Here is a 16274-nt window from a genome sequence, read left to right as displayed (position 1 = left end):
ACAGTACTTCTTTTTTTTGTATAAATAAAATGTTCCTTCCATCGGCGGGCAGTTGCTCAGTAACACTTGTTAGTTCTAGCCAAAATAGATTTCTATCAGCTCTCCCAATCAAACTGGAACTCAAATTTGGAAACATGTTTACATCAAAACACAAAAAAGATCCTGTATTTACATCATGTATTTGTTTATTTAATGTATATAAAACATCTCTGGGCTTAGCGGAAAAATTCAGAGGGGAAAGATTTGTGTGTTTAATTGCTGAAAAAAAAAGAATGCCATTTAAATAGTCTTTATACACCTGAGCATTTACACTGGCATTCCCACAGGCCAGCACCAGTGTATGAAAAGCCTGCACTTAAAAAAATAAAAAATAAATAAATAATTAATTAGAGCATTTTTGCCTTTGTAAAGCCAACACTTATGTCCTCGAGATATTCCAGGAAATAATAAAAGCAGATTCTCGATCGGTCAGCCTTGTTGTCACACTGAAAGGCAAACACTGAATAAGCTCCTGCTGCTGTTTTGTTGTCAGTGACCACAGTCATGTACACATCGCAAATTGATACAAAAAAATTGTCCATATACAATAAGTGTTTGCTTCAGTGGAGACATTATTTATTTCTCTGAGGATCTGAAAACATCAGCTGCTTTGAATCTGTTTTTTTAAATGAAAGGCCTTTATCTAAATTTATATACAAGTGATGAATTCATTAAATCGTTTTCAGTAGTGGGATCTAAACACCAAATAATCCCAAATCGACCCAAACAATAATGTTAAAAAAAAATGTTTTCAAAATGTTGGCAGTACAATTAAAATGACAAAGGAATAAAAAAAGAATAACAGTCTAATCATATAAAAATAGAAATATGAACGTCTAGTGTACATTTACGAGATCTGGGTAAACTCCAGCTGTTTTGAGTTTCTTTTTTTGGGGCTGCAACTGATTTCGAATAGTTGTTGTTAATAATTTCCAAGAGCCCAAACTGATGTCTGGACAACAGTGGTTTTGACCAATCAACAGTTCAAATTCTTATCTCAGATAGATGACTATCATATAAAACTATAAAAAGCAGAAATATGAATTATATATATATTTGTTTCTCAAAACTGGAAGGATACAAAATTGAGCATTTTTACAAAAAAAAAAAAAAATGCCAGATGTGATTACAAGATCATCAGAATAATTGCAGATTTTTTTGTAACTTCCTAATCAATGAATCATTGTACCTTAATTGTTTTCTAATTATGTTTTTTCTTTATGTTTTTTCTGCTGTTCCACAATAATCACATGTTAGGCCTTCTGTAGAAAAACATGCCCGTTTCACACCTCTACATTTACATTCAGGCATCACTGCACCACTGTGTCATCCTGTTCATCTCACCTGTTCATGCTTAGTGAGGCGTGTTTTATTGTGGATGTCAGACGAGACCAGGTTAAACTGGTGTTTCTCAGCCAGTAACCTCAGTAAGATGACGACCGTCCGGCTGCCGCACTTCCCCACACGGTTATAAACCACCTGGCTGGGGAACGGGAGCACCTGTGAGCGCGCGCACACACACACACACACACATTTACACACAAGCACACGCACACACACACGCACGCACGCACGCACACACATACAAAAATGAAAGAAAAAGAGACCGATAAATACATTAAACTGCAAATATATGGTGTATGTCAGTACTTTTGGTGTTGATAAGGAACATCTTTAAAGTAAGTATAATAAAATATACATTTATTTATTTACTGAAAAGCAGTAGGAGGAAAAAAATTGTTTATTTAGAGTGTGAAAAGGGATACAGAGTGGAAAAAACAAGGACAAAAATCAAGAAAAAGTATTAAATTCTGGCAGGATCTTCTTGCCTCTTCTTCTCTGATCTTTGACCTCTGTTTCTCACATCTACTCCCCCTGGGGCTGGACTCAATTGACCTCACGACACATTCCCTTTTAGCTACAAAACACACAAAGATCGAGCATGGGCACACATGCTTTCATCTCTTTTCCTCGCGCTCATTCCTCTACTGAACTTAGTGAGTCAGATTCTGCTGCCGTCACTGCAAAGTAATACTGACGTAACTTAATGTTTTATCCCACACACACACACACACACACACACACACACACACACACACACACACAAGCTGCAGCATGCCCTCACACTCAAACAAAGTGGATGTGAGTATTTCTCTTGCAAAACGACTGATCATCGTCACTTGCAAGAAGGAGGAAGTTAAGGCATACGAGCATATTGAATATGAGACTAATTTCAGCACAGGGGCAGCAAGAATGCACTAATTTGGCAATTATCCCTGAGGGCCCACGAGGTTTAAACAAGTGGCCCCTTAAGAATGAAGGCTACCCAAGCACACTTAGCAGTGAGAACAGGAGTGACAGAAATTGGGGGCCAGTTAAGGGAATTAAGGAGAGAGGAAGACAGGTCACCTCGGAGACATCTGTGGGATTTATTTTAAAAGAGGTGAAGATCTACCACAAAATAAACAGATAGATCTCTTCTGTTATTGTCTTGAAAACCTTTTCCCTCATCACTTTAAAAGAAACGTTTCTTAAGATCAGACGGAGAGAAATGCCACAGTGACAAATTCTTTGTGGTGCTCCCACTCTGGAATGGTAATTGTGCTTTTTTTCCCCGGAGGATTTTTGGGATATCTAAAGACAGTGTGTTTAGGAGTAAGTCTGGCTGACTCAGTTAACTAGTTGGTTGGCTCAAACAACTAGCTAAGGGACTATAGTAATTTTACTGGGTGATGAATCCCTACTGAACCACTATGACCACCTTGCTTCCTCACTCCATAGTGACGTAAAATCATTATTAATTATCTTCAGTTAATATCAGTGCTCTTTAGCTACAGACAGAAATGTCCACACCCCAGAGCTCAGCATGGCCACACACACACACACACACACACACACACACTGACTGATTTCATCCTGACTCCGCCAAAAGCGACAGTCCCACCCAAGCACAGACTCAGTAAGGACAGTGAGGGCCTCTCTGAATGTTTGCCAGAGCCCAGTCGAAAGACAGAAAACATAAAAACAGGATAGATATTGAAGCAGTCAAGGAAGGAGAAGAAAATAAATGAAGAGGGGCACTAGAGTTGTGAGAGAAATCCAGCATTTTTCCTGGACTTCATTAGAGTTTGAACCCAATGTGAAAGACAGATATGTGGGTGTATTTGACCCCAGATAAAGAAGGAAGCTATACTAGAAAAACATTTCACAGGCCATACCTACGCTTATACAAGCTCACACAAGTTTTGTCGACAGGCATGCTTCCGCTTGTGTCACTTAATAGAACCTCGTCACCATTCAAAGCAATCTTAAAATATTGTTTTTGTTTCAGATTAACTAGCTTTACCATCAAGCAAAGTGAAAAATAATAGTCAACAGCAGCGATTTCACAAGGTTTTGGGAAAAGATTTCAAGCGGATGAGAGATGGTTCTCTTGGACATCAGTCTAACATTCCTCAGTGTTTGCCAAGTAACTAAAGACTTCTCATCTTATGATAATAACGAGGCGGATGAAATACATGCAGTGTTTTGCAGGACACCATTCCCTGCTGATATCATGACAAATGTCTGCGTCAGACCTTTAACAGCCTGCTGCCGCAAAACACTAGAGTAACATTAGAGATGCCATCTGAAGTCCAAATCTACCGCTGGCATTAACAGCACTGAAAGGGCAACCTTTCAGTTTGTGCTATTGTTGTTGCCGCTCTGTAGAGCTTAGGTTTCTGATACATGCTGTGAGAAATGTCCATGGCGTCTGCCTGTAAGGGATTCTGTCAATAGTGGATCCATGGTGTAAAAAAAAGTATTATGTATCAGGGCTGTTTTTCATCTTGTGTCTGATGTGGACGCTTCAAGTCTGACTGTTTTTGTATTTACAGCTCTGATACTGATGAGCCAATATCAAGCAGACTTTAAGGAGATGAAGAGTCCTGCACCTTACCTCTCTCTGGCTTTTTCTTCTGCCATCTCCCCTCTTACTTCCAGAACCCTGCCCACACGTTTGCACCAAAACCTCCCCGGGCCTCACGGTGTTTTGAGACATTTTCAAATGTGACATTAGTTCAATAAACACCCAGAAATGATCATCCTTTTCTCAAGGCCTGGCCACCCATCTCTGCTGAGAAGGAACAGAGTTCTACCAGCTTCAACCTTCAATCATCCAGCAGCTTGTGTGAGAACACGTCTCGGTCTGCCACATATCACGACCACCGCGCACACACTCATCCATCTTCCTGCTGCAGTTCCTGGAAACACACAGCAGCACGCTGCTAACCTGCACTCTGCCCGGGAAATAGTGCTCCGCTGGTTTTAGTTAGCCCTCATCTGGGTACATAACTGTCTCCTCTCAACTGCTCATCCCACGCTGAGTGGAGAACAGCACGTTAAGGTTTCAGTCAGGGCACCGTGGAGATTCTCAGCATTTCCTGTTATTAATGACGAATCCATTCATCTCCACCCCCCCCCCCCCCCCCCCCCCACCCCGAGAAAGAGCAAGGGAGTATTTCTGGTTTAAGTAGCTGTGGCAGCGGAGTTTCCATCCAAGCATGTTGATGTGAATTAAGATGAAGTGGTTTTCAGTGGCTCAGAGAAAATGGGAGACTGACTAAATATCCTCAGTACCCCCATTAATGTTTCACACTAGCTGGAAAGCAGAAGGTTAATTTGTGCATGACAAATAGAGAGAAAGGCTTTGGCTGACTCTCCACTGATTCGTCATGCTTTTATGGACATTAGCTTGTGCATTAACATATTCCAGAGAGCAAATATCCTGTGGTTTCATCAAATATTGAAAATATTATCTCACAATGTCATTAAAACTTACCTAATATCACTCAAGACTCTTAGGAGACAATTCACCTTCACCGTTGCTTTTTTTCTTGAGATCAGATGATCCGATGGAACTATTTTTAACATTTTGCAGTTCTTCTAAAAAAAAAAACCACACCTACTGGTATGGCTTTAAGAATTTTAGTGGATGAGCAAATGTACATATTAAAAAGCTGTTGTGCTTATAAACTGCTCTGTTTAAGATTAATCGGAATTAAGGAATTAGGAAAAAACACAAGTGAAATACTCATTTTACACGTGTATAAATGTAGAGGTGGCATTCTTGTCATGCTTCCGTACACATAAAGATTTGTGACTCTATTCTGAGAGCTGTGTGGTTTTTCCATACGCCCTCATTTACGTTAGATTTCAACTCCATTTCTAATCTTTCCCTACATTTACCAGAACCTCAGCCTTCATGTGCACACATGCTACACTATGTCAGACCGCTGCTGAAACTGCAGATCAATTTGTACTGCAGCAGAATGTCAACAGAAAGATAATGAGAGATGTGGCTGATTTACCGCTCACCACTGACATGGCATTAGCCTCGTCGGTGTGGGAGATGGGATGACAGCTGATATGGAATCAATCAAAGTTAGCAGCTAATGTATAATCACTGTCAGTCTAGTTTGTGCATCTGGAGGCTGTATGTAGTTAGCAAAGCCTGTAAAGCGACTACTGTGGCTGCACATTGCAGCTGTCGTCACAGAGCCACAGCAGGAAATAAAGTTCAGTCTCACTTCAGGAACTTCATGAGTGCTTTAGAAAAAAAAATGTTTGGTTGATATCAGCTTCATATTTTTGCAACATAATAACTGATTCACAAAGTGTAGCTTTGGTTTCAGAAGTGGGGAACGCAGGGGCAACATGAACTGGGGGTCTTCAACAAACTAAAAAAAAAGGAAGAACAACAAGAGCAACACAATTATAACCATCTTATTTTCTATATTTGTATACATTTATAATATCGGAGAAAATTACTCATGATGATAGAATTGGACACTATATAATGTTAATCTGGAGCCTATCCCAGGTCACTTGGGGCAAAGGCAGGGTACACCCTGGACAGGTTGCCAGTCCATCACAGGGCCAACACGTAGAGACAGACCGAAACAAAGACCATTCACGCTCATTCACACCAATGGGCAATTTTTTCAGAATCCCCAATTAACCTGAGGTGCATGTCTTTGGACGGTGGGAGGAAGCCGGCGTACCCGTAGAGAACCCACGCAGGCACAGAGAGGACATGCAACCTCCACACAGAAAGGCCCCCCAGCCGAGGTTCAAACCCAGAATCTTCTTGCTGTGAGGCGACAGTGCTATAAAACTCTGTTGTGTGCATCCCGAACATGATTCACAAATTTCAGGCTATATATCGCTGCATGTAATCTGATAAGCAAACTTGGGGCAACAAAGTCCAGACAACACTAGTTTCTGCTCTACGGCTTATTGTTGCATACCAATTGTAATACTTCAAGGTGATCGAGATAAGCGTATCAACATTTTTATCAACTCAAAGTGAAATTGCAAAATGATATTACACTAAAGCGTGTAATATACCTGTCAGTCCAGACAATACCGTGTCAGTATAACGTCTCGACTCGCCTGGGCATGAAAAGTAAGGTGCCTTTGGTGAAGGCACCAAAAACCACATGGTTAGGGCTTAGAAAGATCATGGTTTGGGCTAAGAGAAGTAATTTTACAAAAGTAATGTTACGTATGTCACATAAGTTAGTTAACGCACGTTACGTAAGATACATGTTATGTACGTAACTTACTTACTTTACTTAACAGAAATCCACATTGACTTTTGCTTTCTCACAAACTTCTAACCTGCACTTTATCACTCTTTGAACTTTGTCACATGACCTCTGTCACCTGATTCCCTTCTTTCAAAATATGACACTGACACAGTATCCTCTAGAGGACTGATGGATGTACTACATACTTTGGTGTGATATCGGCTAGCTTTTGAGCACATCTTTAACAATATTTGGTGATGTATGCTACAGTCTTCAATTACTAAAAAACAGAATATACTCAAAAGTTATAGAAACAACATTTTTATCAGATGTCTCTGTGGTTCTTGGGAAAATTTATATTTAAAATCTATCTAATCTGTGTCAAAATGAACTCCAGAGCTTCTGTGTTTGCACAATAATGTAAATACTCATAATCAGATGCCTCAGGACACAGTTAGGCTGTTAAACTCTCAACTCTATCCTCAACAGAAAGTAGTGGGAACATTTTGTGTTTTATTAGGCTTAATTTCCATTCATTCTACAGTAGCTCTTAACATATGTAATACTGAGAGCTTGGCATCAAACCTTCCATATGCAGCTTAGAGACTGAATAATAAAATGTAAACCAGCATGAGCCTCTACAAAATAAAAAAAGAAAGGTTTGTTTCAGATAATCATGCTCCCTGAAAAAGTTCAACTGGTACAAAAGCAAAGCAAACTATAACAATATCTCCACAGTGTTTCAGTCAGCCACAGTTTGTTTCATGTAAATAACACGTCGCTGTTATCTGTTTGAAACGAGCACCGCGGCTTCCTGATTCGTCAGATTTTAAAACACATAACTGACAAACAAAGACCAGATGTGGTCTGCATGGATTCAAACAGCTGCTCATATAAGCCACAAAAAAAACCTCATAACCAAGCCCGATTAGGTCTCAGGTAACAAAGTGCTAAATGTTATGCCTTGTAATAAAAACACCAATAACTCCTTGAATCAAAAGTACAAAAGCTCTGAAAGAAAGGGATTAAATGGACAAGAAATGAGGTGAAAATGAGGTAATTGATTAATATAAGTAGATAATGAACAAGGGGCAGACGGAGGAAGAAAGCAGTTGGCATGGAGAGAAAGTGGAAGCACAGAGGAGAGATAGTCCTGCCGACATGCAGCTGGATGAATACAAGGCCCCTGTGTCAGCGCTGTGTGTGAGAGAGCGAGTGCGTTCAAAGCATTACTGTAGCACTGAAGCCAGGTTTAGCTGGTATGTAGAGTGAGTTTGCACGCAGCTCCTTCACACAGACCTAACCCTTATCCTGACTGAACTTAACTGGCTTGGATTGCAGAGTATGGCACATCAGAGACAGAAAGGTCAGGAGGGGGAAAAAACATGAACAGACAAAAAAAAAAAAAGTGACAATGAGATAAAAGAAGGAGCAGAATGACCCAAGAACTTACTCTTGGAGCAGGGGGTCCGTGGTCATCCAGATATGTGGATTCACCTGCAAAGACAGGTATACATGTTAAAACGTTTGAAAAACACACACTGACATTTACAGAGACCAGAAGACTCAAACATCATAAACGAAAAAGAAAAAGGGTCTAAAACTAAAACCAACTACTTTAAATCAGCAACAACGGCAAACAACAAAACAACAAAAATCAGGTACCTGAGCTGTGTTACATACCTTTGAGAAGCCTTTAACATGTTTAGAACAGTATTGAGAGGATTGCGTAACATCGGAGTTTCTTTTCTGCCTTGTAGGTAAACTTTTTAATTAGTCAGTTGTGCTGGAATGCTTTTACACCCTTCAGAAGGGGCCCATCCCACCATACAGTTTGAGACACTGCACAACAGGTGGCTCCTCACTTTAAAACCTCCATTCTCTGCCACAGACACACGAGAGAACAAGCCACAGCTCCTCTGCATTAATTGTAAAGATGTTGAGAAGAGGACCAGAGCTTATTTACATATACAGTACAAAGAACACTGGGAAGCTGTTTTATGTGGTAACAATGGAGCACATTCAAGGTTGTCCCCACACTAGGCGTCTGTGTTCGCCTTTCAGCCCACTCTCCAAATCCAGACCCGCGCTTCAGACAGCGGCCTTTTCTCTGGCTGCCTGTCTGAACGCACAGAGAGGCATCAGTCCCCATCGCATTTACAATGTTCAAGTTGTAAGGGAGAAAGATAAAAGGACAAATTGGAGAGTGTGTGGGTCGTTGGGTTGGGTCGGTGGAAGACTAAAGCTATAAAGAGAGGAAATACTACATAAGAGAACAATCTCTCCTTGTGTCTGTCTGAAATGTGATCCACAACACAGATGAGAGGAACACAAAATGATAAATGAGCGCACACATTGTTTTATTTCCAGCAAAGGTTTTCTTCTTGGCGCACACATACAGATGTTATTCAAATATTTGTGCAAGACGTATTGTTTATATTTTAGATGATGTGCAAGCTTTGAGTAATTAGTCTCACACTGAGATCATATCTGCCTATATCAGGGCCTGTTACAGTGTCTCACAGACACACACCAGTTACTATTTAGAACTTGCTTGGCTTCCCGTGGCTCATTAATTCATCAGACGCTGGATGTATAAATACCGACACACCTGCACTATGCTCACCCTCAGGTGCTCCTAACATTCTTTCTATCTTTCCATCTGTCTTTGTGTCTCTTTCGTGACTTTAACACAGTCGTCCTGAGGAATGCTCAGGGAGGTACATGTTTGCAGCCCTCCTCCGAGGCATTTCAGGTCACGGCAGGGCGAGGATGCAGAGAGGCAGGCATCTCTGTTTCTCCCTCTGTCATCTGTTATGGATGACACCCCCCCCCCCCCCCCCCCCCCGTACACCCCACCTCCTTACCCAAACGACCCCCAACCCCTCCCTGCCTCTTGTGTGTGCTTCTCATTAGCGTTTTGGATAGAGGATTGGAACTATTTTTTTCCAGGGCACGAGGCTCGTAAAAGCTGACAGCTGCCCTCCGCCTCCACCACCCACCGAGAGAAAATGAACTTAAAGAGCCACTGTACAGTGTACTGTACTCATTGACCCCATTGTCCTCTGATCCCATGCTAGATGTCAGAGAGAATGATGAGAGTCTAATGGGACTTTTTGGCATGATTAAGAAATATTTAAATTCCAAAGCAGACTGTACTTAATGTTTACCTGCTGCCCCGCACATGATTTATTGCTTATATATGACACCCTAAAAATGCCTCATTATTTCATACAAATCCAAAGGAATAACCGTCAAAAAATTCAGAAAGGCATAAAGAAACAACTGCAAATAATGCAGGCTGCTGCTGTGGTAGGGGGCCTGTTACATGTCTTGACCCACTGGCTCATGATCTGTCCACACACCAATGGAAGATTGTAGATCAACAAATTATCAAAATTAACATCATTGTGCCCAAAATTATGGAATGTGCATCTTTTGAGGAAATGATGCTGATCTTTAAAGCAGAGTAGCACAGACTTATACAATCTATGCCAAAGAGCACTGAGGCTGGTCTGACAGCTCATCATGATCCAACCATTCATGTTTTTTTTCCCCCTTTCCTTTGTCCTAATAATGCACGGGTCATGAATGGTCAAATGTTTTTTTGGTTGGACAGGGCAAAGGGCTCACTTAAGACAGCAAGAAGGAATTCACAAATTAAATGAAAGTCAGTTGTCACCTTTGAACATATTCTCATGTTTATCATTTGAATTTTGTGTGTGTGTGTGTGTGTGTGTGTGTGTGTGTGTGTGTGTGTGTGTGTGTGTGTGTGTCGGTGATTGACGGAGAAACTAACTGGAGTATGGGTATGCATTGGTATGTAGCTAAATGGTTAATTGGATTACTGTGTCACAAGACCCTTGGACTCGCCTCTGGTTAAGAACAGCTGCATACCTATTTTCAAGTGCAATTATCTAATCAATATTGTAATAACATTGGCAAAATAAATCAGTAATGTTTTTACGTTTTATTGTTTTTATTGTTATTATTATTTATTCTGAAACCCCCCAAAAAACCACAAAGCAACAATAGAAACAACGACAAAAGTAAGCAAACTGTGGTTTTGCTGCATAATATTTTGTCCCACAAAGGGATGACAAGGTTTTGTGAGTGTTACTTCCCCTCCCCAAACAGATTCTCAAAAGATTTTGCCATCAATAAATTGTAAAAAAAAAACTGTGTAGTAAATAAAGGCTTACGATCTGCACAATAGGTCTCGACAAATTAACATGTTTTATGATTTTTGTTTTTGGCACAACAGACGCAAGCAATATAAGTTAAAAGCTAAAGTGTCCCCTCTTCAAGCTGAGATATTATGCAACGTGATTAATATGGCAATCAAAATGTGAAACACTGCAAAGCCCATTGTTGCCTGAGATGTTGTTTTCTGCATGAATCAAAAATCCAAGAGGAACTAATTACTGCAATGGGAATGTGGTGAGGGAACCCACAGTCCAAACTCACTATTTTTCCCACAAGTTTTAGAACAACAAACTTTACAACTATACTCACACCACACCAAACTACCAAAAAAACATCTATATTCAAGAAAAGTAGGGACAGACTACTGTATAACCCCAGTATTAATATAAGGGGAGGTTTTCAATTAAACTTTAGAACCCAAAACACACACACCAATTAAAAAGCCACAAGCTTCCTGTCCAGGAACTTGTTAAAGCAAACGACCATCAGTTAGCCACCTCATTTACTGAGTGGATTTTTTTTTTTTTTTTCCCACTGAAGCAAAGTAAATCACTTGTTCTTAATTCAGAAAGTTGATTCTGAAGAACTTGTAAAGCTACATCCGTGTTATCTATACTTGTCTACTTTACTTGCAGGTTCCTGTCGCTATTTTTCTGGTTCTGGCACAAAAAAGATGACATTGATATAATTAATCACCACCACTTAATCGTTTTACTAATCACAGAAACAGGTGTTAGAGAGCAAAACAACAGACATATTTCAATAACAGAAAAATATCTGACGTGGATAACGATTCAGAGGTGAGAAACCAGGCGGGAAAACAACAGCAAGTCTGACAAAAGGGCAATGCTGAAAAGGGTAAAATTATAATGAGGGTGGATACTGTAAATATACTTTTACATAGATACTCTTTGACAAAAATAAATCATAGTATTGGTCTGTAAGAAATACTGAAAAAAGTTTAGGAATATTTCTCTACATTTGTACATGAATAACTCATCAGGTTTTTACCAAATCAACCCAGAATAATTCCTTCAGGCTCTGGAATTTTCCCTTTGGTGTTGGCCTACTCCAGGAATGCTACAGTAAGTTTGGGACTTTCATAAACATGTATTTAGTGCATGGACCATTTCATTTGCTTTGTGAAACTGGCAACCTAGCTAAGTAGAGCTTAGGAAAGCACACATCCCAGAATAGGCCAAGGTGGGAGAGGAAAACCACACAGGAATGGCTGTTGAGAAAAAGGGCCAAAAGGATAGGCGCAGGGTGGAAGTAAAGGGGCTTTCGCTTTGCTGTGGGACACGACTCGGAGCGAAGATGGAAGGTTACAGATCTGCTGCCACGGAATGTTCTACAAGTATGTGAAACCAGATTACAGGTTCCTCATCTTAGACTAAACTTTCTCATTTACAACCACATCCTGCTTTAGTTTCTGAATACCACAGATAGAAATGTGTGTAAAAAAAGGTGTGTTTGCTTCAAGTCTTAAAAATATAGAGCATTGTTTTTAGACTAAGCACAAAGAAAAAGTATAAGCAACTTCGGATCAATAGACAGAGATATCATGTGACAGCTCACGAAATGATATACTGACCCAGCTGTGTTAAACACACCCTGCTGAACTCAGGCACATGTTTATGGTTACAGTTCTTACGAAACATTTGTGCCATAATAGACAGCCTATACAAACAAAGTCCGTGTGCATGACTTACATACAGTAGCCTACACACTTTTCTGTGTATGTTTGCCTGTGAAATGTGTGTGTGTGTGTGTGTGTGTGTGTGTGTGTGGTCAGCCAACCCTTTGATTTGGCGTGTGGGAGTGGCCCTCCATTAAGATCCGTTGCTCAACCAATCTCCCTAATTACAGAAGGGAGTTAAGCTCAGGGTCAGGGTCTCCACCCACTACGCCCTGCTCCACATCACCCCTCATTCACTCGGGAATCAACAATGGTCAGACAGCTTTGTGATATAAATGTAAAGGCAGTGTCATTGCTATGTTATTGCAGGTGCCCAAATGCCAAAATTGGCAGGGAGGCTAATTTGTGGACTTAATGCTCCTCTAAAATCTTGGTTACTGAAATGTAGTATGAGGATTTTAGGAACAAACATACAGGCATGTGCAGGGTCTGGGAGACTTCAGGATGACTGTCAGCATGTCATTTGTGGACACCCGTGGTTGCCACCTTGTATACTGTGTGACAGGGTCGGGCCACTAAACTGATGACCCAGCAAAGCTGTGTTGATTTTGGTGGCTGTGCGGCTGAATGCCAAGAAAGTTCGAAATAAAAGACATACTTTGCGGTACAAGAAAGGGAAAAGCGTGATCATTTCCAAAGCGTTTATGAAAAACAGAAGAAATAGAACTGACTCTATTTTAAAATAGTCAAGGGGTAAACGAGTGCTGTAGTTGACAAAGACACTATATGACAAGCCATGACATTTAAAAGAAAAAACTGAACTGCACTTTAAAGTAAAGAAGGGACCTATTGCAATCCATAGGGAAATTCTGATTCACGTCTAGCATCTTTTGTTAGATAAAGGTCGATCAGCTATGCATTTAGCCACCAGCGTATTATACATTTATGTTAAAAATAACACACTCTGGACTGTGTCTTTCAAACTATCGTCAGCGATTTTACACTTGTCAAAGCAAATTGATCTACAGCACAGCAGCAGTCATTTGATGTCTCAAAACTTGAGGAGGAGAAGAAGTCAATGAGATTGAATGAAGACAAGTCAAGTGGATCAAACCAAGTGAGGCAATTCAAGCATGCAAAGTGAGGAGTGGTGAAGCAATCCATTTTTAAAGCCCTGAGGCCACATTGCTGCATGTCTCCTGAATTAAAAAAACATATTAAAGAAAATTGACTTTCATCACTTTCAGAACCAAATGTCAAAGCCTGCTCTCTGTTTGCCTGTTGTGAGGTGTTTTAAACAGTAATCAATTCAATTTAGGTGAGGAAACAATGTGAAGTGTTGCTCTAAGGGTGACAGTGACTACACTTATTTCTTTTATTTCTTTTTATCTGCACTGATTTGTACACAAACACAGGTACGGATCTTGATCTTGACCTTGCGAGGCCTTACTCTACCCGGCAGGCTGTCAGAGCACTGACTGCATTTGGAAATCAGCAAGCTTTGAAATGACGAAACGAACCGTGAGGTAGAAAATTGGACAAACAGTTGAAACCCATCTGATTCATAAAGCCCAAGTAGGCACAGTAATCACTCATCAACAAGTGAGGAAGTGATGCTGTGAATAATGGTTGTCCTTCAATATGATATCCTGTGGGTGATCATATCAATATTGCCACAACAATGAGAAAAACGGAATACTGTTAATCACGGGATGTGATGCTGTCAGGGATTTCTGGCTAACTGCATGCTGTAAGCTTTTTCTGAACGAGGCACTTCCCCTTCAGAGAGCACAGGAGTGCTTGTGCAGATCACATGTCCCTTGTTTCGCCTTGTGGACATGTGGGCACGACACCAGATGTCTTGCTACCCTGTCCTTCTGGATAAAGAGACTGCCAGTGGTCATTTTGACTGACCAGTGATTTTTCCCACACACCCCTACAAAAAAAGTGAAACGGGGGGATCTTTTAAGTCTGACTTCTGAATTGATCGAAAATTAGAGAAACAACAATATCAACTGGGGCGGGGAGGAACTTCATATACAGAGATAGTAGTTTGTGTGGTTAAAAAAAGATAAAGTTCCAAACAAAAGCTACAAATATATGTCACATTTGTGTGTGTATGGGAAAGCCATAATGATAGGGTGAATGACCAACATGTTTTGGATTAAACTGCACACCATCTTGTCAGCTACACAAGTTGCTATAAAAAATATGTTCAGAGTTGGAGTCAAAATTGGCAAAAGTCCATGCAGTTTTGGAATATTTTAAGCTATACAGTAAATAAACGTACACCCATGTACAACAACATCAACAATAAAAGCTAGCCCATTAAAAATCAACCGCAACTGGGCAACTACTCGGTCTATGCTGCCTTACACCAGCTCGAAGCTTGTAAAACACACACCAGATGTAGAAATGCATCATGCATAATTGGCTGGGGCCCACAGTAACACAAATACACCACTGGTGACAGCTGTGCCGTGCACAACTGGAAATGGATTGAAAAGTTGTGGTTTTTGAGAGTAAATTAAATAGTTGCGAGATGTCACAGTTAGCACCAGTGAGATGCTGCCTCTCTCATAAATACACATTGTTGTGCCTGTTATCTGGTCTCAGTCTTTTCACAAATAAGGACCGGGTCACTGTAACCGGTTTTACAGGCACAGTGAAGACAGAAGATGTTACATAAGTTTTCTACAGAATTTTGAGGCATGCAATCTGAATTAAGGGCCTATTAAAATATCTATCCTTCAAAAAATAAACAACGTTGTTGTCTTGTCACAATGTTTTTGACAGTATCTCAATTGGCAGCTTTCTCTGTAATACTAATAATACAATGTGGGACAGAAGGCTCTGTTTGAAGCGAGAAAAAAACCCTGCTTTAATTGTTTGTTTACAATACAGCTCCCTTGGCTCCAAGCCTAGACCAAGCTAAATCAGTTTTTGAAAAGAAAAGTACAATTTTGCAACATTCAACAGTTTGTTTATGTCTCTGAAGCTGGTCGGTCACTTTGTTTTTTCTAGCAATATCCCCATTCTCTGATATTGTTATCACAATGATCCTCGGGGGACCCAGTGCCAACCAAAAAAAACAACTTTTTTTTGTTTACAATGTGATTCACCTCTTTCATCACCAGCCGAAGCAGACGATTTTCCCTAAAACAATTCCACCTGTTTTGAAATCTAATTGGTAAACATTACCAAGAAAGAAAAAAAAAATACAATGTGTTACTGCAGCTCCTTTCATCATGACAATATCAATTGAAAACAGACAACAGCCGGGTGTGGAAACTCCAAACATCATACACCCATCTTGAGTTCAGTGGTGATGCTGCTGAGTCATGACTGAGGCATGCTATGGATAAATTTGGAAAAACACAAAGAGCAGGGTGTGTACTTGTGCCCTGATGCACAATCATTACAAAAATGTGGTATTTTTAGACTGTCGGTGAAACAAATCTGAACATTTATTTTGTATTTTTTCTGGCATGTCATGATGTCAGCCATGAAAGGTTCTTTTTCCACCTCCACCATGACCAAACTACAAAATGAGCCTTTATGAACAACCTTAAGGGTGAGAAACTCCTGCTGCCAAGAAACTTTGCTTTATATTTTTAAGTAGTCCAAACCAATCCAAAAATAATTCACTACTCTTAAACCTGCAGAATGTCTCCCATGTATGTGTTTTCACACTGAGTGGCAGCTATCTGTTTGCTTTGGGTTTTATGCTTGAATGTGCATGTAGCCACCGAGAAAGTCTGGAATCTAGAGGAGCTGCAACATGCTCGATCACAACTGCACAGAGCTGCAAGCTTAAA

General features: G+C 40.3%; 1 protein-coding gene across 2 annotated transcripts in view; it reads right to left on the bottom strand.

Annotated features, from left to right (window-relative positions):
• Positions 1 to 16274, bottom strand: part of usta (uronyl 2-sulfotransferase a) — a 53132-nt gene that overhangs the window by 15365 nt on the left and 21493 nt on the right. The window contains exons 2-3 of one of the 2 annotated variants that reach the window (XM_069158225.1): positions 8065 to 8108; positions 1384 to 1539 (exon numbers count right to left, since the gene is read on the bottom strand). In XM_069158225.1, the coding sequence (XP_069014326.1) occupies positions 1384 to 1539; positions 8065 to 8108 (200 nt within the window). The remainder of the gene's footprint in view (positions 1 to 1383; positions 1540 to 8064; positions 8109 to 16274) is intronic. The other variant, XM_069158226.1, reaches the window with a different exon arrangement.

Source organism: Embiotoca jacksoni, unplaced genomic scaffold, assembly GCF_022577435.1.
Source record: "Embiotoca jacksoni isolate LCO1_2020_lvr unplaced genomic scaffold, fEmbJac1.0.p SCAF_23, whole genome shotgun sequence".
Lineage (NCBI taxonomy): Eukaryota > Metazoa > Chordata > Actinopteri > Embiotocidae > Embiotoca > Embiotoca jacksoni.
This window is presented reverse-complemented; position numbering and strand designations above follow the sequence as displayed.